Source organism: Indicator indicator, chromosome 28, assembly GCF_027791375.1.
Source record: "Indicator indicator isolate 239-I01 chromosome 28, UM_Iind_1.1, whole genome shotgun sequence".
Lineage (NCBI taxonomy): Eukaryota > Metazoa > Chordata > Aves > Piciformes > Indicatoridae > Indicator > Indicator indicator.
Window position 1 is genome coordinate 2,524,750 of NC_072037.1, and position 25,028 is coordinate 2,549,777.

The 25,028-nt window shown below is 54.6% G+C and overlaps 1 protein-coding gene across 1 annotated transcript in view; it reads left to right on the plus strand.

Annotated features, from left to right (window-relative positions):
* Positions 1 to 25,028, plus strand: part of ARRDC1 (arrestin domain containing 1) — a 46,210-nt gene that overhangs the window by 11,880 nt on the left and 9,302 nt on the right. Inside the window, exon 2 of the mRNA XM_054393555.1 lies at positions 12,049 to 12,159. Coding sequence (XP_054249530.1) covers positions 12,049 to 12,159 — 111 coding nt within the window. The remainder of the gene's footprint in view (positions 1 to 12,048; positions 12,160 to 25,028) is intronic.

The window sequence follows — 25,028 nt, forward strand, 5'->3', positions numbered from 1 at the left end:
CCCTTGTGCAGAGTGAAGTGGATTCTGGCTGCTTCCTCCAAAGACACTGGTGCTGGGGGATTTCCTGACGACTGAGATGTGTGAAAGCCTTGCCCCAGAGCTCAGTGTAGTGTGTGAAATCTTCAGCAGGGAGCAGGTGAGGCGAGGTGTCTGGGAGCCCACACGCTGCACTTTGCTGCCTCCCCACCAGAGTGCCTGCCCCTGCCGGTCCTGGGCGCAACTAGGAGGCACTCAATGCAGTGTTGCTTTCCTGCTTAGAAATAAGGCTCTTCTAGCATGGAAGGTTTCAAGTGCCTGTTCCTGGAGAGGGTGAGCTGGCTCCAGGCTCGTGCTTGGGAGCTGCAGCAGCACTAAATCATTTGGAGGTGTCTCAGCATATTCTAGGTGCTGACTTCTGAGTTCCATGCCCGGAGCGAAGCGGAGCAGCGGGGCCTGAGTGCAGTTTGTTTGTCGCCTGTGCTCTTGTGTCCTCTCCCTCTATGTGGGCTCCAGCCTTCACACCAGAACTGGTGTTCCAGGATTGCTGAGAAGTCCTCAACTCACTGCTTTAGTCCTTCTCAGGGCCTTGGAGGCAGAGGCTTGCTCAGGACGCTTGGGTCTGGCAGAATTGTCTGAGCTGAATCCTCTCAGTGTGTGCTGGGGGTGTCCAACCTGAAACAGCCTTTTCCTGGGTGAGCTGACTTGGTGAGTGGTCCTCTCTGATGGTGGGGAGCAAGTGCTGGGGAGTTCATGGCCAGGAGAATCTCTTGAGTCCCAGAAGGAGATGCAGGAAAATCACCTCCTCTCCTGAGCATCTGCATTGCATCTGCAGGGCTGACTGTTGCTGGGAGGACCAGGAGAGCTGGGGCAGGCTGTGTTGTGGGTGGCAGCAAGGATCTGCCAAAACGAGCATCAGCCAGCAGGACTTGTTCTAGCCCTAACTCCTGGAGAAGTGTATCTGAGAGTCTCAGAAGAAAATGAGTGTGACTCAGTCCCGCAGCAGAGCCGGGCCCACAGGAGCCCTTGCTCTCTGGCATTACAGTAAGCTTGTTAAGCGTGAATTTCCAGAAGTCTTTGAAGCCTTTATTTAGAAAGAGCCTGAAAAGGGAGTAGGCTCTGGTGAATCGAGCTCTTTGTGGTAAGCAGAGCAACCTGATCAGTGGCTGTTTATCTGCCTGCAGTGGCTCTCGCACCCAGCGTGGAGGGCGATGCTCCTGCGGCGGGGAACAACGGAAGGGCTGTCTGTGGGGGAGAGCTCGTGGAACCTGCTCTGGGGTGTGGGAAGAAAGCAGAGCTGGCAGTGGTCACAAGCAGAGGTGTGTTCCCAGCACATCAGAGAGCTCAGCCTCCCTGGCTGCTCTTGTGCTGGGTGAATCGCCAGCTTGCTCTGCCAGCCTGGTGGGAGAAGGTGCCTGGCTGTGCGCTTCATGGGAAAGCACAATGGAGTTTGTTAAGGAGTTCAAAGAGGCAGTTTGTTACAGCATGGATCTGACTGCTCTTAAAGCACCCAGCAAATGCCTCCTGAGACCTGTGGTGGGGTTGTGGTGGGGTTTCTTGCCCAGTTCTTCCTTCTTTTAGACAACCAAGTGAAGTGTACGGGAATATCCTAACTGCTTTGCCTAAAGTAGTGCTAAGTGCTGGGTGGAAACCTATTTCAGTCTGGGTGAGCTATAAAAAAAGAGGTTCCTCTCTTCTGTGTCAGTGCTGCACAGCCTGAGGAAGGGTGGCTGTGGTCCCTGGCTGGCTGAAGTGTTGAGTGCTGGCAGTTCCTGGCATCCCTCAGCATTCCTAATAGCTGGGGTGAGCTGCTGGCCCTGCTCCACTTGTCTGGCTGCACGTTGGGCATCTGGGGCTTGCATTCCCCTCCCACAGGGCTCTTCTAGGGGCCAAACGTGTGTCTGTGTAGCCTGGTTCTACTTTGAAGAGTGTAGCTTTCTTAAATGCAGGTTGTCCCATGCTCACAAAGGAGGTTTGAATTGCCCAGGTCCCCTGAGAAGGATGACAGTACATTTGGATTGTGAGTAAAACTCTCCTAGTCCTCCCTAAGATCCTACATATGAGATGTTTCTGGACCAAGCTGGCAACATCTGCTGCTCAGACGTGCCCATGCTGGCAGGCAGGACCCCACAGAGCTGGTGGAACTGCCCTGGGCAGTGGGGTGAGGGAGGGACAGGAGCTGGACTGTAGCAAGATGTGTTGAGCCCTGGACAGAAAGGAGGATGAGGAGGAAGCAGTGACAGAGGTTGTGTTACTTGCTGGGATCTGCTGGGTAAGAAGCTGAGCTGCTCTTAGCCAAGGTGTGACTCCTGCTGCAAGCCCTGCATGAAGCTTGGTCCCATCCATCTGTAAGATCACAGCTGGCTCTCATGGATGGGGTGACCAGAAGTGAGTCTCAAGCGTAGCTCTCAAGGAGAACAGGCATGCTGATCTCCACAGAGGACAGAGCTTCCCCCTCTCCATTGCTGTCCAGAGAAGCAGAAAGGAAAGAAGTTTCTTGAGACTGAAAGTTGGCTTCCCTTGGCAGAGGAGTTGAAGATGGACCTGAAACACTGCCACTATCTCCTCCAGCCTTCTGCTCCTCTGCAGCCTCTCTGCATTTCCCCTCAGATACTCGAGGGATGGATGTTAGAGAGGAGGCTGTGAATGCTGGCAGTGTGGCTGAGGTGGGTGGCTGGCATGGAGATACTGGTAGTGAGCTGAGAGCTGCCTCTCCTTGCCAATGTTGCCTCAGTGCCTCCTGTCTGATCTGGCTCTTCCTGGCACTTGAGGATGTCTGCATCTGCCATTCTGGCTTGGGAGGGAGAGGCTGAGCCCTCAGCTGGTTACGGTGGTGCACAGTTGCTCGTCTTAGGTGAGGACCTGAGGGCTGGCATTGCCAACCCCTGACTGTGTGTGGCCGCAGGCTCTGTGGTGCAGCTCTGCTGGGCTGTGCCACCTCGTTAGGATGGGATAAGAGTCTGGGCTCCCAGAACTGGCTGAGGTACCACTTTCTCCTTTCCGTTTTCTTCCATTGCCACCATGGAGGGATATTGCCTGTCTGAGGCCCAGCCTGGGCTGCAGCATTTCATAGATTCACAGAATGGTTTGGGTTGGAAGGGACCTTGAAGATCATCCAGGTCCAAGCCCCCTGCCGTGGGCAGGGACACCTCCCACTATCCCAGGTTGCTCAAGGACTCATCCAACCTGGCCTGAACAGCCCAGGGAGTGAGTGTCCACAACCTCCGTGGGCAGCCTGTGCCAGTGTCTCACCACTCTCACTGTAAAGGATTTCTTTGTAATCTTGAGCCTAAATCTCCCCTTTTCCAGCTTCAATCCACTCTCTCTCCTCCTGGCACCATAAGCTCTCCTGCAGCCCCCTCAGGTACTGGCAGGCTGCTCTAAGGCCTCCCTGGAGCCCTCTCTTCTCCAGGCTGAACAGCCCCAACTCTCCCAGCCTGTTAGTAAGGAGCTGCGTGTGCCTTTGGCACAGGACTGGCAGATCCAAGGCACAGAGTGTGGCACGTGCTGGTGCCCCTCCTGCAGCCCGTGGGGCCTCGTTTGCTGCCGAGTTTTCCGCCGGCAGCCGTGCGCAGAGCCAGGCTTGTTAAACGTGCTCAGCCGGGGGCTGCCTTCCAGATGTTGGAGATGACCCTCTCCCTCTGAGGGCAGCCAGCAGGCTGATAGAGCACTGCCATGCTATAAATAAACCTGTCAGCTCCACCAGGGAGAGAAAAGCCTTCCGTTTGAACAGGAGCATGTTCTGCCAGCAGCCCGGGAGTTGGCTTTCTTCCCTTGGGTTGTTAGGTTGACCCCTGATTTTGGAGAGTGTGATGGTTTGAAACTGTCTTTTTAATTTCTGCTTGCAAAGTTCAGAACAGAGAAAGTGAAAGAGTGCTAATAAGTCACTATTGGGTGTAAGAAAGCAAAATACTGACTGTTCTAAACACTTCCATTGGATAGATAGAAATGTTTAAGAACTATTACCCAAAACAAAGTAGGCACTCTGCACATTCTGCGTTCGGCAGTGGGGGCAGTTGCTGGGCTGTCTGGCTGCTGTTTCTTCTTCTCTTCTGGCTGAAGATAACACACTGACCTTGGCAGCTAAGTTAACAACTTTCTGCTTAACTAACTCTGCTTCTCTGTCCAAGGGGGCTTGGGGGGGAAGCTCCTGGGAGAGAGAGGCCCCTTTGGGAAGGGTCTCCTTTGGGGGAAAGCAAAGGGAGCTTGATTGTGCTTTTCTGTTGATTGTATATATTTGTAAGTGTTGTGAATTTTGTATATTTGTACATATTTGTTGCATTTCATCATAGATTGTAGATTCTGATTTTTAATTTAGCTTTTTATTTGCTTCCAGACTGAGCTAGCCTGGTTATTGTCAGCGGGGGGGAATTTCAGCTCACACTGACACAGAGAGGAACTGGCAAAATGTAGGTTTTGCTCTGGCTCTCAACCTGATGTCAGAGAGTGCTTGCAATGGGGAGAGGATCAACCTGCCTGGAAAGGACTCAGGGAGGATTTGCTGCTCTGCTTTTCTACAGGCACATACCTGCCCAGGCTCCAGATGGAGGCTTCTGCAATTGAGGGGACATGCTCTGTGCCCACCCTAACTGCACAAATGTGACTCTCCCTGGGCTGGACACTTAATAATATAATGGCTAAAATAACCCAGAGAATAGTGGCTGTGGGTCACACTGCCCTTGCAGCAGAGCTGTCACTCCTGTGTTGTTACAAGAGGAGTTCTTCCAGGCTGTGTGGAGGAGCTGGCTCAGCCTTCCTGCAGCATGGGGTGAATCTGGGCTTTCTCCAGGTTGTGCAGAAGACCCAGCTGGGTCCTCTTGCCTTCACTTCACAGCCTTGTTGCTAATACAACCCTGCTGCTGCAGTCAGGGAGAACTGACACTTTGAGTCCTTAGGATGGGCTTTGCTGAGCTTGGGCTTGTAGGGCTCTGCCATCCTGGAAATCAGCTCATGGAAAGGTCAGGGACTGTCCCTTCCACTGCCATGAGTGATTGGGCTGATGCAGCCTCTTGCAGGGTGCAGAGGGCAAGTGCTGACCTGGGGAAGGAATGGCTGAGCAGCAGGTCCTGGTTCTGGAGGGCAACTGATGCTAAAGTCTGTGCCACTGCAGAGGGAGGAGGCTGTGGGGTGGCCCTGAGCCCCAGCTTGTGCGTGGCAGGAGCATCGCCTGCAGGCAGCAGGACAGGGACACAGAGAGGTCAGACTGCAGCAACTGTGAGCCTGTCTGCAGCCTCTGAGCATAGAGCTGCACTGGGTGTGAGTCGTGTGAGGGGCTGGCAGGCTGAGGGAGGTGCCATGTCCCCCTGGGTCATGGGGAGCAGCAGTCAACGCTTCCAGTTGCTGGAGGCTGCTGCTGGTGTGGGAGATGCTGCTCGGTGTGTCAGCTCCAGACAAGTCACCTCCCAGGGCCCAGCTACAGGCTTGGGTTCGAGTAGAGATGGAAAGCTTGATCTACTCTTCTAGACAGCTCATCTCCTTCCTGCCCATGTGCTGGGCTCTGTGGAAGGAAGAAGATAAATCCTCCCCAGACAATCCTGAACCTCGTGCCGAGACTACTGCTGCCTCCAGCATTCTGTGTAAGCTCTGCTCTTGCCTCGCTGGCTCGTGCAATGCCCCAGACTGTTTGTGTCTGCTGAACTGACAGGATGGACCCAGCAGGCTGGGCACAACTGAGCATTAATCAGGAGCTGTTGGTTTAATTAGCAGTGTCTCAGTATATCTGTGCATGAGGGCTGGGTGCTGAGGGAGCAGCTTGTGAGCTTGCAGCCTCCCTGCTTAGAGGACATCAGCCCTTTGTGCCTGAGGTTGTACTGGGGTGTTTCTGTGTAAAGACCATGAGTACAAAGGCTTCATCTTGCCCTTCTTTGGTATCTCAGCTTCCTTGGTGTCCACTCTTCACTAAGCTTTCCTCCACAAACTGGTTGAGAGTAGCTTGCTCTGTCTGTGGGTCTTGCTGTCTCTCAGACTTTCCATTTCCCCAGCACCACCTGATCTGCTTCGTGGGCAGTGTGGGTAACCCCAAACTCATCATCCAGATCCAGGGCAGGGGCTTTACAGGGCCAGAAGATCTCAGGACATACCAAAACTGGTGATCTTTATTGAACCCAGAGGTTTCACTCAGAGGTGGAGCTGTGGTGCTGTGTGTGGAGGTGGCCTCCTCCTGCTGCAGCTGCCCATTGCTCAGGCAAGGGCAGGTCCCCACTGCCATTGGCTGGGGAGTGATTTGGGCTCAGGGTGATCCATCATCCCCTTCTCCTGGGGCTCCTTCTGGCCCCTGGGGCATGCAGGGGCAGGTAGAGGGGATGGCATCTCATTCCCAGCTGGTGGGGTGCTCTGGGTCCCTGCAGCTCTGGGCATGCAGACAACAAGCTTGAGGGAGTCTCATTAAAATGTGGTGACAGCCTCTGCCACGGCTTGGGTGGAGGGGAGTGGGGAAAGGAGGCTGTGGCTTCCCATGCTTGGTTTCCATAAAATGAACACTTCTCTTGCTTGTCTCCCACAGCACTTTCTTCCCTTCCACTCCTCTGTTACCTGGATCCAAGTGTGCATGTGTTTTCCAAAGGGTTCCTCAGTCCTCAGGTACCCTCTGAGCCTGTTAGGAATCACAGAGTGGTTTGGGTTGGAAGGGATCTTAAAGTCCATCCAGTTCCAACCCCCTGCCATGGGCAGGGACACCTCCCACCAGCCCAGGTTGCTCAAGGCCTCACCCAACCTGGTCTTGAGCACCTCCAGGGAGGAAGCATCCACAACATCTGTGGGCATCCTGTTCCAGTGTCTCCCCACCCTCACTTTAAAGAATTTCTTCCTAATCTCCAGTCTCAATCTCCTCTTCCCCTCTTCCACATTCAATCCATTCGCTCTCATCTTGTCACTCTAAGCCCTTGTCAAAAGTCCCTCCCCAGCTTTTCTTGTAGCCCCCTTCAGACACTGGAAGGTAGGTGTGCCCCAGTCCCCTGTGCTGCATGTGGTCACTGCAGAGCCACAGGATAGCTTTGCCTTCTGTCTTGTCCCATGCACGCAGGGCTGGCCACCCCCTTCCCTGCAGCAGGGGCAGCTGGAGCCCCTGGGTCCAGCAGGCAGGGCAGAGCCATGGGCTGGCTCAAGGAGGCTTCATAGGTGCAGGTTCAGAGCTCGGTCCCCAGCTCTTTGGCCGGCCTTCTGCAGGAAGGGCATTGACAGGATGCTCTGTTTGTCCTGCATAAGCTGCTGCCAAATGCAACAGCCACCCCTCCCAGGCTTTCAGGGGGGTTGCATTAGATCTCCAGAGGTCCTTTCCAACCCTATCATTCTGTGATTCCCCTCCTGACCCCAACCAGCTGAGCCGTGAGCATCCCCTTCCCTCCACTGCTGTCTGTTGCCCCCACCCCACACAGATGGGTCTTGAAGCCAGGGGAGGTCTCCTGGGACTGGGGCCAGCCCTGCAGCTGGGAGCAGGGTGACTGGGGACTCTCTGCTTGCTCAGGACATGCCTGGATTTTGGAGGCAGTGTTATGGACATAGAGCCTGGTTGCTGGCAGAGGAGGGGGCTGTGTGTCCTCTGCTCTCCTCTCAACCAAGGAGAGCAACTCACAGGGCCACCAGAAAAATAATTTGAAGTTTATGGCTGCTCTCCTTAAGTCACCTTGGAAGAAGGCAGACGTGCCCAGCTCCTGGCATCTCTATTTTTGCTCTGTGCAGAGATGGATAGGGCTGAGCTGTCTGCTTGGATTTCCAGCACTTGGCACAGGCTGCAGTGCGTTGGCTGCCTGGGAGGCTGCCCACAGTCCCTGGGGGGCTGCAGGGGTGAAGGGCTCTTGTCTTCTGCCTGGCTTTGTGATTAATTTCTTCTCTGCTTGCTGCTCTTTGCCTCCCCCTTCCACTTTTATTTTTTTCCCCTTTTTTTCCTGTATTTATTCAAAGCAGCCTGAGTAAACAGGGAACTGGAGCATGGTAACTGGGGCCACTGGTAGCACTGGATTCCAGAGGCGTTTTTAATGGGTTTCCAATAATTGAACCTGGCCTGTTCTGATGTAGAAACTTTCCTTATTTGCTCTGTCTCCAGCTTGGCACAGAGATTTCCATGCAAAGGGTCAGACTGTGCATTTCACTTCCTGGCAGTCAGGCCAACAAGCTTTGCACATCAGGTGGCTCCAGTTGCAGCACTCCGATGGTCCCAGTTTGCCAGACCTGTCCTGTTGGTGCTGGTTTAAGCTGCAGCTGCCCCAGTGGCGTTCATCACCTGCACTGTGCCATACACCTCAGCTGGGCAAGTCCCCAGTACCATCCTCTGCCCGTGGGATGCTTGTGGAGGGGCTGACTTCATGGTTAGCTTCTCCAAAACCTGGTTAGAAATCAGATGGATGGTTTGACCTGTTGAACTGGGTGCCTCTGAAACCTCTTGAACAACCTGAGGTGAAGGGGAGCCCAGCAGCTGCCTGGCTTCCCTGCTCTGGCTGGGGGGATGAAACTGAGGGGGTTCTTTGGTTGCCCTGGGCCTGTGGCCCCAGCATCACCCCTTCAGTGGAGGCCTGAGGATCTGCTGGCTCCTCCAGGGGCCGGGGATAGGAGATCCCCATATCCAGCCACAGCCCTGTTCTCAGCCACAGGGCAATGTGTCTGCTGCCATCCTGTTTCTTCCCAAAGGAGGTGTGGGGAGCTCGTGTTTCTGGAGTAGGTTGGAGAAGATGCTCCATAACAAATCCTCTGTCACCTGAACTGCTCTGAGCTTTGCCCTGGTGACTTGGTGTGCCTGGTAATGTTGTGCTGGCAGCTTGGGAGAGCCTGGAGGAACAGGGAGAGTTTCTTTATTGCTGTGAAATTGCCTTCAAGCTTTTTGGCTTAAAATGTTACTTTTTCTGCCCCTCCTGTTGCCATCACATACCTGGAATTGCAAGCTGAGGTGTGTGATGGTCAGGAATGTGGCAGAGAGAGCTACCCTCAGGACTGGGACCCCTGAGAGCCCTGGAGTTCCCTCCAGGAACTGTCCTACTCTGTAGGCACAGGCTGGCTGTGACCACCCCGGTTTGAGATGTCAGTGGTTAATTGAGAAGCCTCAGAACTCCTGTGCCTGTGATGGAGACCTCCTCAACCAGCTGCAGTGAGACTTGCAGCTGTGGTCTGACTTTGCCCCTGATGGTGGGCTGCAGGGCTTCCACCATCACAGCCCAGAGTGTCAGGCTGCAAACCTCTGGTTGCTGTGTCTGTGTGCCATGGGAAGGGAGATGGGCCACAACGGGTGTGTGCCTGAAGGTGCCACCCACCTGCCACAGCAGGAGCTGCCTCAGCTCTGCAATGCAGCAAGAGGCTTGAGTTAGACCAACAGGCCCTTGTCTGGGCATCACAACAGATGGTGGTGAGCTATAAACTGCTGTGCTGAAGGGAGGCTGAGGGGAGCCTGTTCAGGGGCTGCTGCTCCTGAGGGATGGGAATCTTCTGCAGTTCTTTGTTGGGCTTTGCTCACTTGCATCTCCCATATGAAAATGTCAGAGTGGAGTAGTTTGTCCATGTCAAATCAAGCCCAGACCCATCTGAATTTTACAGCTTCACAGACTGCATCAGGTTGGAAGGGACCCTCGAAGGTCATCCTGTCCAACCCCCCCGTAGTCAGTAGGGACACCTCCAACCAGATCAGGCTGCCCAGGGTCACATCAAGTCTGATCTTGAATGTCTCCAGGGATGGGGCCCTCAACCACATCCCTGGGCAACCTGTTCCAGTATTTCACCACCCTCATTGTGCAGAACTTCCTCCTGATGTCCAACCTCAATCTCCCCTATTCCAGTTTCAAACCATTGCCTCTCATCCTATCCCCACAGGCCCTTCTGAACAGTCCCTCCCCAGCCTTCCTGTAGATCCCCTTCAGATACTGAAATGCAGTTCTAAGGTCTCCCTGGAGCCTTCTCCAGGCTGCACAGCCCCAATTCTTTCAGCCTATCTTCATAGTGGAGGTGCTCCACAGGAGTGGGACAAGCTGGTTGTGAGCCCAGGGGCAGAGCAGTGTGTCTGAGGTGGGAGCATCCGAGCTGGTACCAATGTGTGGAGGATACCACCCTGCTGAAACCACTCCCTGTTCCTGATGCTGAAACCCTTATGTGGTTTTGGCTCTGCCATATGGCAAAAGAGAGGATTGGATGTCACCTGGTGGGAAGCAGGGGGGTTCCATGTGGTGGTTTGCTTCAGGAGGGGATCTGTGTCTGCTCAGACCAGGTGTGCTGTGGTATGGGCAGTTCCCATCACAGGCCATGCTCGCCTGTTCTCCCCCTGCCTTGGAGGTGCTGAGGCACATCACAAGACACACAGGAGCAGGCTGATGTGTTGGCCCTGCTCCTGGATTGATGGGTGGCTAATGAGAGTTGGCATCTGAAGATGTTTATCCTTTGTCCTTGAGTATAAAACTGCTTTGACTGCAATGGGCTCTGGTGTTCAAAGTCATGGTCAGGCTATGAATGTACAGCAGGAGATCTGTTGAAGGGAGGCTGCTCTCCATTGTGGGATTAGAGACCTCAAGCCCTGAAGTAAGGGGACTGGGGTAAGAACTACACATTCCTTCTGAATAGAGGGCTGGACTTGGCTGTATTATTTCCTCCCTGTCTTGAGTCAGTGTGGAGGACAAGGTCATACTTGCCAGGCAGGTGCTCTGGAGAGCTGTTCAAGGTGGTTGCAAGCAGCATCACTTGCAGCCCTTGATGTTTGGAGGTAGATGGGTGGAGGTGGTGAGGTCAGTGTGGCTGAGGAGGTTTGTGGAGCAGGGAGGGGGAGAGGTCTTAAGCCAAGGCAAATTGGCCACCTGCCTGCCAGGGAGATGCTTCCTATGAGACACAGCTTGAATAGAGGGAGCAGATGGGTGAAACAGGAGGAGTCTCTCTGGTAGCTCCTGCCAGCAGAGATACTCACCTGGCAGACCCAGTGAGGAGTTCTGTGGGATCCATTGAAGCTGTTGCAAAACCTGTTGAGAATTAGAACAGGAGATGTTCAGACTGGGACAACCCCAGGGGCCCGGTTTGTGCCACGACAGGTCTGTCTGCATCCTCCCTGCGTGGGGGTAGCAGCACAGCTCCTCTCCTGCTGTGCAGCAAGGCCAGTCTGTCATGTTTGTCTATCTCTGTGGCCCAGTGTTGACATCAAAGCTTGATTTCACGACAGGGATTGGCCAAGGCTAACTGGAAATGTCTTGTGAGTAGCTCATCTTGAAAGCCATGCTGCAGGGTGAGCTCTGGGGTGACTTTCCCAAGGCAAAGGCACAGACATAACTCAGATTGCTCTCCTTGTTTTGGGAGGGCTGGGTGTCATCTCAGGCGCTTCTAGACCTTGCTATGAGCCCTGTTTCTCTAGCAGGAGGAGGAAGCCTCTGGCTTGAAGTGGTGTCTGGCTGCTGAGAAGCAGTGATGGGAGGTCCTGATGCAGGCCAAGTGTTAATGGGCAAAGTGCTTCTGCTGCAATCCTTTGAAGTAGAGCTGCTCCCAGGGGCTGGGGATGTCCTGTGAGGGTGGTGGGCTGGGAACTTGAGCAGCAGCCAAGCTCATTCAGACTGCACTGGGGGGGCTCCAGCTCTCTGCTGCTGCTGCAGACAGGGCTGTGCACCCCTTCCAGCTGGCCAATGGACTCGGTGCTGAGTATGTTTCTCTTCCCAGGGATAGAGGGATGCTCAGTGGGCTGCTTGGCTCCTTGTGGGGTGGGGGACAGCAGAGCTCTCTGCCATTCATCCCTGTCTGACCAAGGTGTACAGGAGAGTGTCTCTGCTGTCAGCCCAAGTGTCGAGGCTGATCCACAGGTTGGGAGGGACAGTGCTTCATTTGGCAGGAAACTAGAGAAGGTTACCTCTCATGGAGCTGGAATCACTGCTGAGGGCTCTCACAGTGCAAGGAGGACAGCTCCAGGGCTTCAACATCTGGGGGAGCAGGGAGTGTGCAGAGAGGAAGGGGAACCCCTGCTTCCGAAATGAAAGCATGGCCTAACTCCTCTGCTCTGTTTCTCCATCCTCTGTGTGTGTTCGTGAGGCACTGCTCCTGCACAAAGCCCTGTGTGGTACCTGGAGCAAGGCTGCCCCTGGGGTTTGTGTGGTCCCAGTGCTCAGGCTGGGTGTTTTCTCTCAACAGCCATCAAGGTGAGCTGCGTGGGGTCCGGTGGGGTGTCTAACAAGATCAATGACACAGCGTGGACCGTGGAGGAGCAGTACTTCAACAGCACACTGTCCCTGGCAGACAAAGGTAAGATCCACAGAGATGAGGTGGAGACCTGGGATGCTGACATGGTTTGCAGAAGTGTGTCACCAAGGCTTCAGCATCTTCTCCATGCAAAATTCTCTTTCTCAGGCTGCTTTGGCCTGTGCACAGAGGAGAGGAGCCAATATTAGAGATTACAAGAGCTTAGAAGGAGCTGTGCACAGAGAGGCATCCTGAATAGCTGCAGAACTTGGCAGCCACCCCACTGCTTGCATATCCTCTGGCCCTGGTCTGCCTGAAACAGAGCTGCCAGCAGCAACTCTGCTGTTTCAAGGCCCTGTGGATTCACTCTGCTCCACTTCCTCTGTCTGTTGTCTCTGGTGGTGACAAAACACTGATCAAAGCTGGTCAGCTGCAGGTAGTTGCAGGCCAGGAGTAGTTTGAACTGAAAGAGATGTGGAAGTGTCAGTTGTCCTCCAAGAGAACGTCTGAGAGCAAGGCAGGAGCAGCCTGGGACAGTACCACCACACCCCTGCAAGCTGAGATGTCCAGAGATAGCAATGGGTTGTGTTCTCCTGTGGGTAAAGTGATACCAGCAGCCTCTGGGGAATCTGGGCTGGAATGAATGCTGCCTTTCTGTTGGTAAATAGGTCAGCCTCACCACAAATAATTCATGCTGGGCCCTGGCTCCTCAGGAAATCAAGCCGTGCCAGTGTTCACCTGCTGAAGGCAGTGGTTGTACTGGTGACTGTAGCAGGGCAGAAGCCCAGGGGAGCAGAAGCTCAGCCCTCTGAGCCTGTTTTATGTGATAACAGGAAATGGGTAAAACTGAAGTGGCAGTTTCTGCCAGCTCAGCAATTTTTCAAGCAGAGCTTTCAGCGTGGATGGGAGACTGACCTCATCCTTGCAGCAACTGGCGAGAGCTCTGCTTGCTCTCAGGCCCTGGAGAAGGGAGACAGCTGACTTGGCTCTCCCCTTGGCCTGGCTCAGAGCCCAGTTGGAGGTAAACTGCCCTCGAGGGCAAAGAGAAGGGCTCCTGCCTGGTTTTGGATGTGGTGCTGAGCACAGCCAGCAAGCACTGCTGTGAATGCTGGGGTAGCAAAATCCCAGAGGCTTTATGAGGTGCTGCAGGCCATTGAGCTTTGTGTCGGTGTGAGCTGAAATTCCCCCCGCACCAACAATAACCAGGCTAGCTCAGTCTAGAAGCAAATGAAAAGCTGTATTTACAAGCAGAGTCTAAAATCTACAATGAAATGCAATGAATATGTACAAATATACAAAATTCACAACATTCACAAATATATACAATCAACAGAAAAGCACAATCGATCTCCCTTTGCTTCCCCCCCAAGGGGACCCTTCCAAAGGGGCCTCTCTCTCCCAGGAGCTTCCCCCCCAGACCCCCCTGGACAGAGAAGCAGAGTTAGTTAAGCAGAAAGTTGTTAACTTAGCTGCCAAGGTCAGTGTGTTATCTTCAGCCAGAAGAGAAGAAGAAACAGCAGCCAGACAGCCCAGCAGCTGCCCCCACTGCCGAACGCAGAATGTGCAGAGTGCCTACTTTGTTTTGGGTAATAGTTCTTAAACATTTCTATCTATCCAATGGAAGTGTTTAGAACAATCGTTATTTTGCTTTCTTACACCCAATAGTGACTTATTTACATTCTTTCACTTTCTCTGTTCTGAACTTTGCAAGGAAAAATTAAAAAGACAGTTTCAAACCATCACAAGCTTAGATGAGTGGGGAGCTGGAGGCTGATTGTGGGGAGCTGGAGGCTGATTGTGAGCTTGTTGAGAGGTTTAAACCTGAAGCTGTGCTGAAAAATCATAGAATGGTTTGGGTTGGAAAAGACCTTAGAGATGTAGTTCCAAACCCCCTGCCATGTGCAAGGACACCTCCTGCTACACCAGGTTGCTCAAGGTCCTATCCAACATGGCTTTGAACACTTCCAGGCCTGGAGCCTCCACAGCTTCTCTGGGCAACCTATTCCAGTGCCTTACTACCTCCATGAGGAAAAATTTCTTCCTCATGTCTAATCTCAATCTTCCAGTTTGAAGCCGTTGCTCCTTGTCCTGTCACTACTTGCCTTTGTAGAAAACCCTTCCAAGTTCTGCTTATAATCATAGAATCATAGAATTGTTAGGGTTGGAAGGGACCTCAAGGATCATCTAGTTCCAACCCCTCTGCCATGGGCAGGGACAATAATATTTAATGATTCAAGGGAGAGCTGTGATATTGTATAATCATGGAATGCTTTAGGTTGGAAGAGATCTTTAAAGGCCATCTAGTCCAACCCCCTGCAGTCAGCAGGGACATCTTCAACTACAGCAGGTTGCTCAGAGCCCCAAAGAACCTGACCTGATTGATTCTGTCCTGGTAAAGCTGAGCAGTGGCAAAAGCCAACGAGGAAATGGGAGTGGGAAGAGGTGGGTGTGCTGGTTGTTGGTTTTGCAGCCCCTGGGGGGTTTGGATAGCTGCTTCAGCACTTGGTTCTTGTGAGGTGGCCTGTGGGAGCCATCCCCTTGCCAACTAGGACCAGTGTGAATTGGGAAGGATGGAAGGAAAATGCATGGATGGCTGCATGCTTTCATGACTGACATATCCCTTTTGAAAGCCTGAATTACGACGACAGCCAAAATGTGGTTCCCCAGCTCCTCAACTGTCAATGGAAACCCCCCCAGTCTTTTGGGTCTCAAATTTTTGGGGCCCAGGCAGTTTATCTGGCTCAGTGCAGTGCTGCTATCTGTGAACTGCCAGCATTGCAGACTCTGCCAGCCTGAGGCTTGAGCAGGTGCCCAGGGCTGGGGTGGCAGGGCTGGGCTGAAGTGCTCTGCACCGGAGCTGCTCATGGAGCTGGCAGCTGAAGTCTTCAGAGTTGTTACCACAGCTCCAGGCATATGAGGTGAAAAATGGCAGTTCCTGATTTGTCAGAGATGTAATCAATGGAAGATCTGTCCTGGAGGACTGTGGATCCTGTGCTCCAAAGCTGAGGTGCTGTAGTGTCATTGCTGTCCTGCCTGGCAAAGCCACACTGCACTTTCAGGGAAGAGCCTGGTCCCAGCTACCAGCAATCAGCCTGAGGCAGTGTGCCAGGTACTTACAGTCCATGGCCTCTGCTCTTCTGCTCTCCACCTCAGAGTGGACACAACCACTGAGAGCTCTCAGCTGCAGGGAAGTAGGGAGGGGGGTGGATGGTCCCTGTAGGTGGGATCCCAGCCAAGGGCAGCACCCATGGGGCATTTGCTTTTTGTGTGACTGAGGAGTTACCACCCTGGGCTTGCCATGTTTATCCCACACCCCTCTTCCCATGCTCTGAGGACACAGGGGAGTGAGTGATGGGACATGGGTGGCCAAGGGCAGTGTCAATGCTGCCTTTGGATCTGAGTTGTCCCCCAGAGCCAGCTCTGAACTTGTCCTCGCTGCTGCTGCACTGGCCCATGTGGGTATGGGAACAAAAGCCCTGGGGGCTAGCAGGGCTCCAGCCCACAGCCAGGGAAGTGAGATAACTGCTGTCACAGCCCTTAGTGTGACACTGATCCATGTCTGGGCCCATGGAGCAGGGGCAAGCCAGCCTGCTGCTCCGTGGCTCTGCCCCTGTCTGTCTGTCTGCTGGCAGCCTGGCAAAGGGAGTTGTGTGACAGGCTCAGCAGCAGGGCAGAGGCTTGGCACTGGCTCAGCCACAGGGTTTTAGGCTCCCCAGGAATAGCTCTCAGCTGCCCTTTTCCTGAACAGAGCATGGAGGAGCTCCAGCCAGATGGGCTGTCCCTCGGTGCCTGGCCTGCTCAGAGCAGAGCTGTCCCTCTCCCGTGGCTCTGACCAGGAATGTTTGGCAGGAATGGGCTGCTCTAGTATCTGGCACCAAGGCAGTTTGGGGTGCATTTGCCTCTGGGGTGGCAGAGGTGCCTCTCCACACAGGTCTGACACTGCTTGGGGCTAGAACCTGAGGCAATCTTGTGCTTTTGGGGCACTGGGCTCTCTGGGTGATGGCAGGAGCCCAGGGAGCAGGTCAGCTGATGGAGTTGGAAGCTTTCCCAAGCAAAGACCCCAAAGGAGCACAGGGCCAGCCCATGACTCCTTTGCTGGCCAGCACTGGCCATCCACTGGTGAAAAGCAGCAAGCACCACAGGAACAACAAGCAAAGGTTAGAGGTTCCACCAGTACAGGTGAGAGATTGACCTGCTGGGAAGCAGCTCTGTGGAGAAGGACCTGGGAGTGCTGGTGGGCAACAAGTTGCCCATGAGCCAGCAATGTGCCTTGGTGGGCAAGGCAAATGGTCTCCTGCAGTGCTGTAAGAAGAGTGTGGCTAGCAGGTTGAGGAAGGTTCTCCTCCCACTCTACTCTGCCATAGTGAGGCCACATGTGGAGTATTGTGTCAAATTCTGGGCTTCCCAGTTCAAGAGAAACATGGAAGTATTGGAGAGAGTCCAGCAGAGGCTCCAAGGATGCTGAGGGTCCTGGAGAACATCTCTGTGAGGAGGAAAGGCTGTGAAAGCCCTGGGGAAGAGCAGCCCCAGAGGGGATCTGATCAATGCCCAGCAGGAGCTCAAGGGTGGGGGGCATGAGAATGGGGCCAGACTCTTTCCAGTGGTGCCCAGGCACAGGACGAGGGGCAATGGGCACAAACTGGAACCCAGGAGGTTCCATCTGAACAGGTATGAAAACTTTTGGTGTGAGGGTGCTGGAGGCCTGGAGCAGGCTGCCCAGAGAGGCTGTGGAGTCTCCTTATGTGGAGAGCTTCCAACCCCCCTGGGCATTGTGATCCTGGGCAAGCTGCTGTGGGTGACCCTAATTTAGCAGGAGGGTTGGACTGAATGATGTCCAGAGGTCCTTTCCATCATGCTGGAATTCTGTGGTGCTGTGGCTGCAGACAAATGCTGTGGTGGCATAAGGGGCAGTCCTGCCATGTGTGTAAAAGCTCAGAGAACCCCCTGGGTGAATACCTGCTGATGCCTTCAGCTGAGGGCTGGCTGTGCCCCCCCTTCCTCCTCACACCCTGCAGAGCAAACAGCAGGAGGGAGGGGAGGGACTGTGGGAGGCTGTGGTTCAGGTGGATGGAGCTGCCTCTGCACTGCTGCAGGAGCATCTTACCCACCTCCCAGCAGCACTAATGGAGAATGGGAGGAGGAAGGGGAGGAATTTGCTTCTGCCTCAGTGGACTCTTGTGTTCCTGTGTTCCCCTCTTAGAGCAATGCTGTTACCTCTCCTTGAACCTGTGCCTTTAAACAAACCCCACACCAAGGGGGAACAGCATGTCCCTGCTGTACTTGGGGGTGGGCAGCAGCCAGGCTGTGCCCTGGGGCAAGGCTGGGGGGCAGGGTGATGATGCCAGGCACCATTCCCAGCACTCTTACAAAGGGCTCATCCAGCCTGATAGCATCACCTGGGGTTGAGAGGTGAAACCCAGGCATCCCCAGGGCTACCCAGCCAAGGTATCTCCATCTTGCCCACCCCTGGTGAGCAGCTCCAGTAGCAGCAACTGCTGGCACCCGTGGTGACCTGCAGGAAGACAAGCTCAGCCTGAAACCACCCCACCTCTCTCTGCCTTCCCACATCCTGAGCAGTAGCTGTAGAAAACAGCCAGCCAAGTGCTCTCTGAGGACACGTGGGGGGAGGGGAGAAGAGCTCTGCACAGCTACAGAGGCTTGGGTTGCTCTTTAAGCGTTGGGGAGTGATGCCAACCTACTGCACCCACACATCTTTGCATTGAGATGAGTGAGGGGGCAGCTCTGGAGCATCAGCTCTTGCTGGTATTAGACACTGGTGTGGATTTTTCTAAGGCTGTAGGTTGTATGAGAAAGGAGACAGGCCCTGAAATAACCCAGGTGCCTGCTTTGCTACGTAAGGCTCTTATTTAAGGCACTGGCCTCATCCTTCATTTCTCTTCTTGACCCCACTTGGAGCACATCTAGGGTGCAGAGGGCTCAGTCTTGCTGCTGGCGTAGCTCAGGTTGGTGGCTTTGCCTCAGAGGACCCTGGTTGTGTCTGTGCTGGTGTGGTGCTTGCCCCTGAGCAGGGCTGTGTCCATGCTCTGGGAGCCTCTTGCTGGGGCTGAGCAGGCACTGCAGGCAGCAGGGCCCCAGGAGCTGCTGGAGGGTTGTGCAGGGTCTGTGCTGTATCCCTGGCAGTAGCACACAGAGGAGAGGTTTCAGGAACTCAGGCTCTTTACAGAAGAGCTGCAGGGCAGTGCTGAGCTGCTCTGGAGCCCCTCACCTCCCTTCTTGGCTGGAGGACAAGGTGCTGCACCAGGGAGGTCACTGAGCCCGTGGTGGGCTCCACCAGAGAGGAGGCCAAGGCAGGATTTGCTTTTCCTACTTGGCCTGAGTTTGACTTGGACACTTGTTCCCTGGTGCTTATTTTCTTAGGTCCTCTTTTTGCAAAGGAGTGCAATAGGGGTGGGAAGAACTTTGCAGTGGAGGGAGGGTGTTGGGTTTCTCCAGGTGTCAGCAGTGCAGGAGATCAAGTGCCCCAGTTCCAGCCAGCACAGCACAGCACTGCTTGTACCCTCTGCTCTCAGACAGAGATGCCTCTCTTGATCCAATATAATGGAGTCATTCAGCTTGGCTGAGGCCTCCTGCTCCTCCCCTCCCTGCTGCAGCTCTGCCCTTGTTCACTGGGAGAGGAGCAGGTCCCAGAATCACAGAATGGTAGGGGTTGGAAGGGACCTATGGAGATCCTTGAGTCCAAACCCCTGCCAGAGCAGGGTCACCTAGGGCAGGTCACACAGGAAGGCATCCAGGCAGGAAATTCCTCCTTGTGTTTAGATGGAACTTCCTATGTTCAAGTTCATGCCCATTACCTCCTGTCCTGTCACTGGGGAGCACTGAGAAGAGTCTGGCCCCATCCTCCTGACAGCCACCCCTTAGATCTTTGTAAGCATTGATAAGATCTCCCCTCAGCCTCCTCCTCTTCAAGCTAAACAGCCCCAGTTCCATCATGTGCCCATACCCACAGGGGGCTGTGTTCCTTGGACACCTGGCTGCACACACAGCCCTGTGGATGGCTGCTGCAGGCACAGGTGGACTTTTGGGGGCTGGTTTGTTCCCTTTAAACCCTACCTGAGCTGAACCCTTACAGGGAGCTGGCTGTGATTTCCAGCTGACCTTACTTTTGGCAGCTTGTTAGTGAGCTGCGGGGAATTCCGGGCTGCTCCACACGCTTCCTCTGCTGGCAGGTTTTGTGCACAAAGAGCTAGAAAGGGGCAGCTGTGCAGCACCTCTTCCCTGGGGTGGTTCTCTGCCAGCCTGGCACAACACCTTCACAGCCAACAGTTGGCAGGGGGTGGTGATCCTGTTTCCAGATGAATTTTGAAAGCTTGGTGACCTGACTGAGGAGGCATTGAGAGACTTCCTAGGATCATAGAATGGTTTGGGTTAAAAGGGACCTTTAAAGGTCATTAGTCCACTCCTCTTGCAGCCAGCAGGGACATCTGCAACTAGAGGAGGTTGCTCAGAGCCTGTCAAGCTGACCTGGAATAGTTCCAGGGATAGGGCTTCTTCCACTTCTCTGGGCAACCTGGGCCAGGGTCTCACCACCCTCAGTGGCAAACATTTCATCCTTCTCTCTGGTCTGAATCTCCCTCTTTCAGTTTAAACCATCACCCCTTGTCCTGTCACAACAGGCCCTGCTCAAAAGGCTTGGGTCTCTTGTTCTATGCTCAGGAGTCCCTGTCAGTAGGAGGTAGCAAAGCAGTGAGTGGTGCTCCTGGGCAGGTGAGGGCAGGGGAGTGCCCATGGGCAGTGGTGAGCCGATAAGGATGTGCTGGGTCCAGCTTCTTTGCTGCCATGCTCAGGAGCAGTAACTGCAGGTTCAGACCAGGAAAACTACATGGAAGGAGCTACAATTGCCTTGGGTCACAACAGCTTCCTCAGCACTTCCCAGTTCTTGCCTCAATAGATCACTGTTAATCCTCAGAGGATTCTGCAGTGTTGCCATACTGCCAGGTCCTGCTAATTCATTGCAAATGTCACTGAAAAATGCTGACCCAGCTCTGTAAGTGGTGGAGCCTTTACCCTGGCCTCAGTGCTGGGCTTTGTGCTGTGTTTTCTTGTTCTCCCTGCACCTCCTGTGCTACGGAAAGGTTTATCTGGGCAGCAGTAACCTCATCAGAGCGCTGGAGGTTGTTCTGCTGCGTGTTTGCGTGCGTGCAAATCCAGTCTGAGCAAGGTGCTGTGCTGAGCAGGAGCTGGGGACCATGACCCCTCAGTGCCCTGTGCAGCTCTGCTCAGATGAAGGGCTGCTTACTGCTGGGAGAGATCCTGTCCATGCAAAGCCAGACTGAGCTCCTGTCCCTGCAAAGCCAGACTGAGCTCCTGTCCCAGCAAAGCCAAACTGAGCTCCTGTCCCAGCATGGCCAAACTGAGCTCCTGTCCCTGCAAAGCCAAACTGAGCTCCTGTCCCTGCAAAGCCAAACTGAGCTCCTGTCCCTGCAAAGCCAAACTGAGCTCCTGTCCCAGCATGGCCAAACTGAGCTCCTGTCCCAGCATGGCCAAACTGAGCTCCTGTCCCAGCATGGCCAAACTGAGCTCCTGTCCCTGCAAAGCCAAACTGAGCTCCTGTCCCTGCAAAGCCAGACTGAGCTCCTGTCCCTGCAAAGCCAGACTGAGCTCCTGTCCCAGCATGGCCAAACTGAGCTCCTGTCCCTGCAAAGCCAGACTGAGCTCCTGTCCCAGCAAAGCCAAACTGAGCTCCTGTCCCTGCAAAGCCAAACTGAGCTCCTGTCCCTGCAAAGCCAAACTGAGCTCCTGTCCCAGCATGGCCAAACTGAGCTCCTGTCCCTGCAAAGCCAAACTGAGCTCCTGTCCCTGCAAAGCCAAACTGAGCTCCTGTCCCTGCAAAGCCAAACTGAGCTCCTGTCCCTGCAAAGCCAAACTGAGCTCCTGTCCCAGCAAAGCCAAACTGAGCTCCTGTCCCAGCATGGCCAAACTGAGCTCCTGTCCCAGCATGGCCAAACTGAGCTCCTGTCCCTGCAAAGCCAAACTGAGCTCCTGTCCCTGCAAAGCCAGACTGAGCTCCTGTCCCAGCATGGCCAAACTGAGCTCCTGTCCCAGCAAAGCCAAACTGAGCTCCTGTCCTTGCAAAGCCAAACTGAGCTCCTGTCCCAGCAAAGCCAAACTGGGCTCCTGTCCCAGCAAAGCCAAACTGAGCTCCTGTCCCTGCAAAGCCAAACTGAGCTCCTGTCCCAGCAAAGCCAAACTGAGCTCCTGTCCCAGCAAAGCCAAACTGAGCTCCTGTCCCAGCAAAGCCAAACTGAGCTCCTGTCCCGCCGAGTCCGTCCCCTGGCAGGTCTGGCTGTGCATGCTGGCAGGTCTCTCCTCTACCCTTCTGCTGCTCCTCCTGAGGCACTGTGCCGGCAGCAGGCAGGGGTGGCAGGAGCACATGTGTCTGTTTACCCTCCTCTGTGGCTGTTTGTAATCCCCTCTATTAGCTTAATCCACCAGAGACTGAAGTGGAGTCCTCACGCTAAAGCTGCAGTGGCTCAGCATTGCCTGAAGTGCCCTGGCACAGACAAAATGAATGCTTCCCAGCTGATGTCTCTGTTACAGCCTCCTGTGAGCTAGAAGAGGTTGGCTTTTTTCTGTTGAATACTCAAGTTTTTGGGCTGCAGAAGTGGATAAGGAAGGCAGGGGTGAGCAGGGTGCTGGCTGTGGACTCCAGTGAGTTCCAGTTTGTTCAGTAGCTGGGGAACTGGGACTCTGTAGAATCATAGAATGGTTTGGGCTGGAAAATGTCTTTAAGATCATTAAGTCCAACAATAATTTAACTCTGCCATGGCTGCTGCTAAACCCATGTTCCTCAGCACCACATCTCTGCCTCTTTTCAACACCTCCAGGCATAGGGATTCAACCACCTCCCTGGGCAGCCTGTTCCAGTGTTTGAGAACCCTTTCAGTGAAAAAGTTTCTTCTAATGCCCAACCTAAGCCTTCCCTGGAGGAACTTGAGGCCACTTCCTCTCATGCTGTCACTTGTTACTTGGGAGAAGAGACCAACCCCTACCTGGCTCCAACCTCCTTTCAAGGAGTTCTAGAGAGCCAGAAGGTCTCCCCTCAGCCTCTTCTTCTCCAGGCTGAACACCCCCAGGTCCCTCAGCTGCCCCTCACCAGCCCTCTTCTCCAGACCCTTCCCCAGCTTTGTTGTCCTACTCTGGACCTGCTCCCACCCCTCTATGTCTTGTAGTAAGGGCTCCACAACTGAACCCAGTACTCAAGGTGTGACATGGTGTGGGCATGATCACCTCTCTGCTCCTGCTGGTCACACCTTTGCTGATCCAGGCCAGGACTGTGTTGGCCTTCTTGGCCACCTGAGCACACTGCTGGCTCATATTGAGCAGCTCTTGACCAAGAGCCTTTCTCTCCTGGGCAGCTTTCCAGCCACTCTGCCCCAAGCCTGAACCTTTCATGGTGGTGTTGTGACTCAAGTGCAGGGCCCAGCACTGTAGCCCAGTACAGAGGCAGAGCTCTGAGTTTCCTCACCCAAAAGTGGGAAACACAAACCTGCTGCTTTCCTGTCTTGTCTGGAGAGCCTCAGGAGAATACCTGAGCTGTGTGTCATTAGCACTGCTACCAGCCTAGCTCGGCAGCTTCAGAGGAGCTCACTTTCCCCAGGGGGGAGAGCAGGAGGGCTTTAGGCAGCAGGGAGACTACATTGCTCCAAGTGATGGCAGAAGAACCAGCAGGCCCCAGGTAGCTCTCTGTGCTACATGATTTGGCCAGCACAGTTAATGCATCACTTGTTAAGTAGCCCAAGAGGAGCTGCCATATGGCCCAGCCTGCTGTTCCTCTGCTAGGGGAACCAAAAAATGAGCACTCCAAAGGTGCAGCTTGTTCCTGCTCTAGTGTCCACGTGTGCAGCAGGAGGGAGCCCAGCCACTGCTCTGCTTGCAGGGTACAGGCTGGGAATGCTGGAGCCTGGGACAGGGCCCCCACTTTGACAGGTGGGGTTCAGGGACACCTTCCAGGCAGTTTGTTGTGGATACAGAGCAAAAAGCACCTCCCTTTTCAGTGGTGGAGGGAGAGATGCACAGAACATTCATCTGGTGTGCCCCAGCCTAGCTCTGGGTGAAGCCTGGTGAGGCAGAGAGGTGTGATGTTGCCTGGCCTGGCAGAGTGCTCAACCTCTGGGCTGCCTCTCCCAACCCACCAGAGTGTGTGATTTCACAGGGTGAGTAACAGAGCTTGTCTGAGCCTGTCGTGCTCCTGCATCACTGCCCAAGGCATCTCCCAGCCCTCTTCTGGCACCAGCTTGGAGGTTCTGACTTGATGGTGGTAGTCAGCTCCTGGAGAGACAGCTATGATGCCTCACGGCTTCCACCTCCCCAGGGAGGGAGATGCTGGCAATGGAGGAACCAACCATGGAGGAGAGGTTTGGCAGATGACCCTGTGGTGGCACTGGTGTGAACGTGCAGCCCTGGCAGATATGGTCCCACCAGTACAGAGTGGCCTATTTGCATGGGCCACTAACTGGGAAAGCTGCAGAACAGCCCTGGGAAGCCTAAGTGGGACACAGCAGGTAGGGCTCAGTGTGTGGTTGGTTCCTCCTGCACCCCATCCCTGCCCTGCTCTCACCCAGACAGAGGCTGCCAGAGGACCTTTCCCAGCCCTTGGCTGGCTACTGGCAGGGCAGGGTGTGGGCAGGCAGCTTCCCCTTGCCCTTGGATGGTGGCTTTGGAAGTCTTGTGACTTCCTCTGGCTTCTGGACAAGGGCTTGGCAGCACTGGCCAAGGAAGCTGCACTGCTCAGAAGAGTCCAAACCCTTTCAGCACCTGAGCTGTGGCTGAGTGAGCTTGGCTCTGACTGTGCAGGGAAGCCTTGCCTGGCCCTGGCCACACATCATAGAACAGTTTGGATTGGAAGGGACCTTTAAAGCTCATCCAGTTCCAACCCCCTGCCATGGGCAGGGACACCTCCCACCAGCCCAGGTTGCTCAAGGCCTCATCCAGTCTGGGCTTGAACACCTCCAGGGAGGGGGCAGCCACAACCTCCCTGGGCAACTTGTTCCAGTGTCTCCCCACCCTCACTCTAAAGAATTTCTTCCTCATCTCCAGGCTCAATCTCCCCTCTCCCAGCTCAAAGCCATTGTCCCTCATCCTGGCACTCCCAGCCCTTGTCCAAAGTCCCTCCCCAGCTCTCCTGGAGCCCCTTCAGGTACTGGGAGGCTGCTCTGAGGTCTCCCTGGAGCCTTCTCTTCTCCAGGCTGAACAGCCCCAATTCTCCCAGCCTGTCCCCACAGTGAAGGTTCTCCAGACTTCCTGGGGACCTGGATCAAGGTGTTTCTTTTCTGCATGAGTCTTCCCAGGCCTCTTCCACATCCACAGGCACAAGCAAACACCCTGCCCAAGTGTGGAGCAGAGGGGAGCAGCTGAGCTGTCAGCAGGAGATTCCATTTGCTCCCAAACAAATCTCCACTGCATCCAGGGAAATCTCCAAGGTCACTCCCCTTTGCACTGTAAGCTGACTCTTTCCCACCCTCAGCGTGTTGTTGCTGCTCTTGCTGTCTAGATTTGTTTTCTCACAGGCTGTCTGGGGCAGCAGCTCCTGTTCCCTTCAGGAATTTTTAGGGAGGATGCTTCCAAGGGCCGTGTGGGGGTGGCCAATCTCTGCTGGCTGGGCGCCTATCTAGAGGAAAGGCTGCTGCAGGTATGGCCCCACAGCAGAACCCTGCTAATCCAGCTGCCTCTGCTGCCTAATGACTTTCTCAGGGTATTTTTAGCCACATGTAAACTTCAGGAAAAGCTTTTCAGCAGCCGAGCACACTGTGGCCTTTGTTCTGGCCTCTGGGAGCGGGGAGGTGAGGGCTCGGGGCTTGCACAGCCCTTTCCCCTCACCCTGTGTCTCCAGCCAGCTCAGGAGCACTGCAGCCTGCTGCTGGGGCTGTCAGAGGCCCCCTGAGCCCTGCTGAACTCCAGCTGACCTGCTCTTG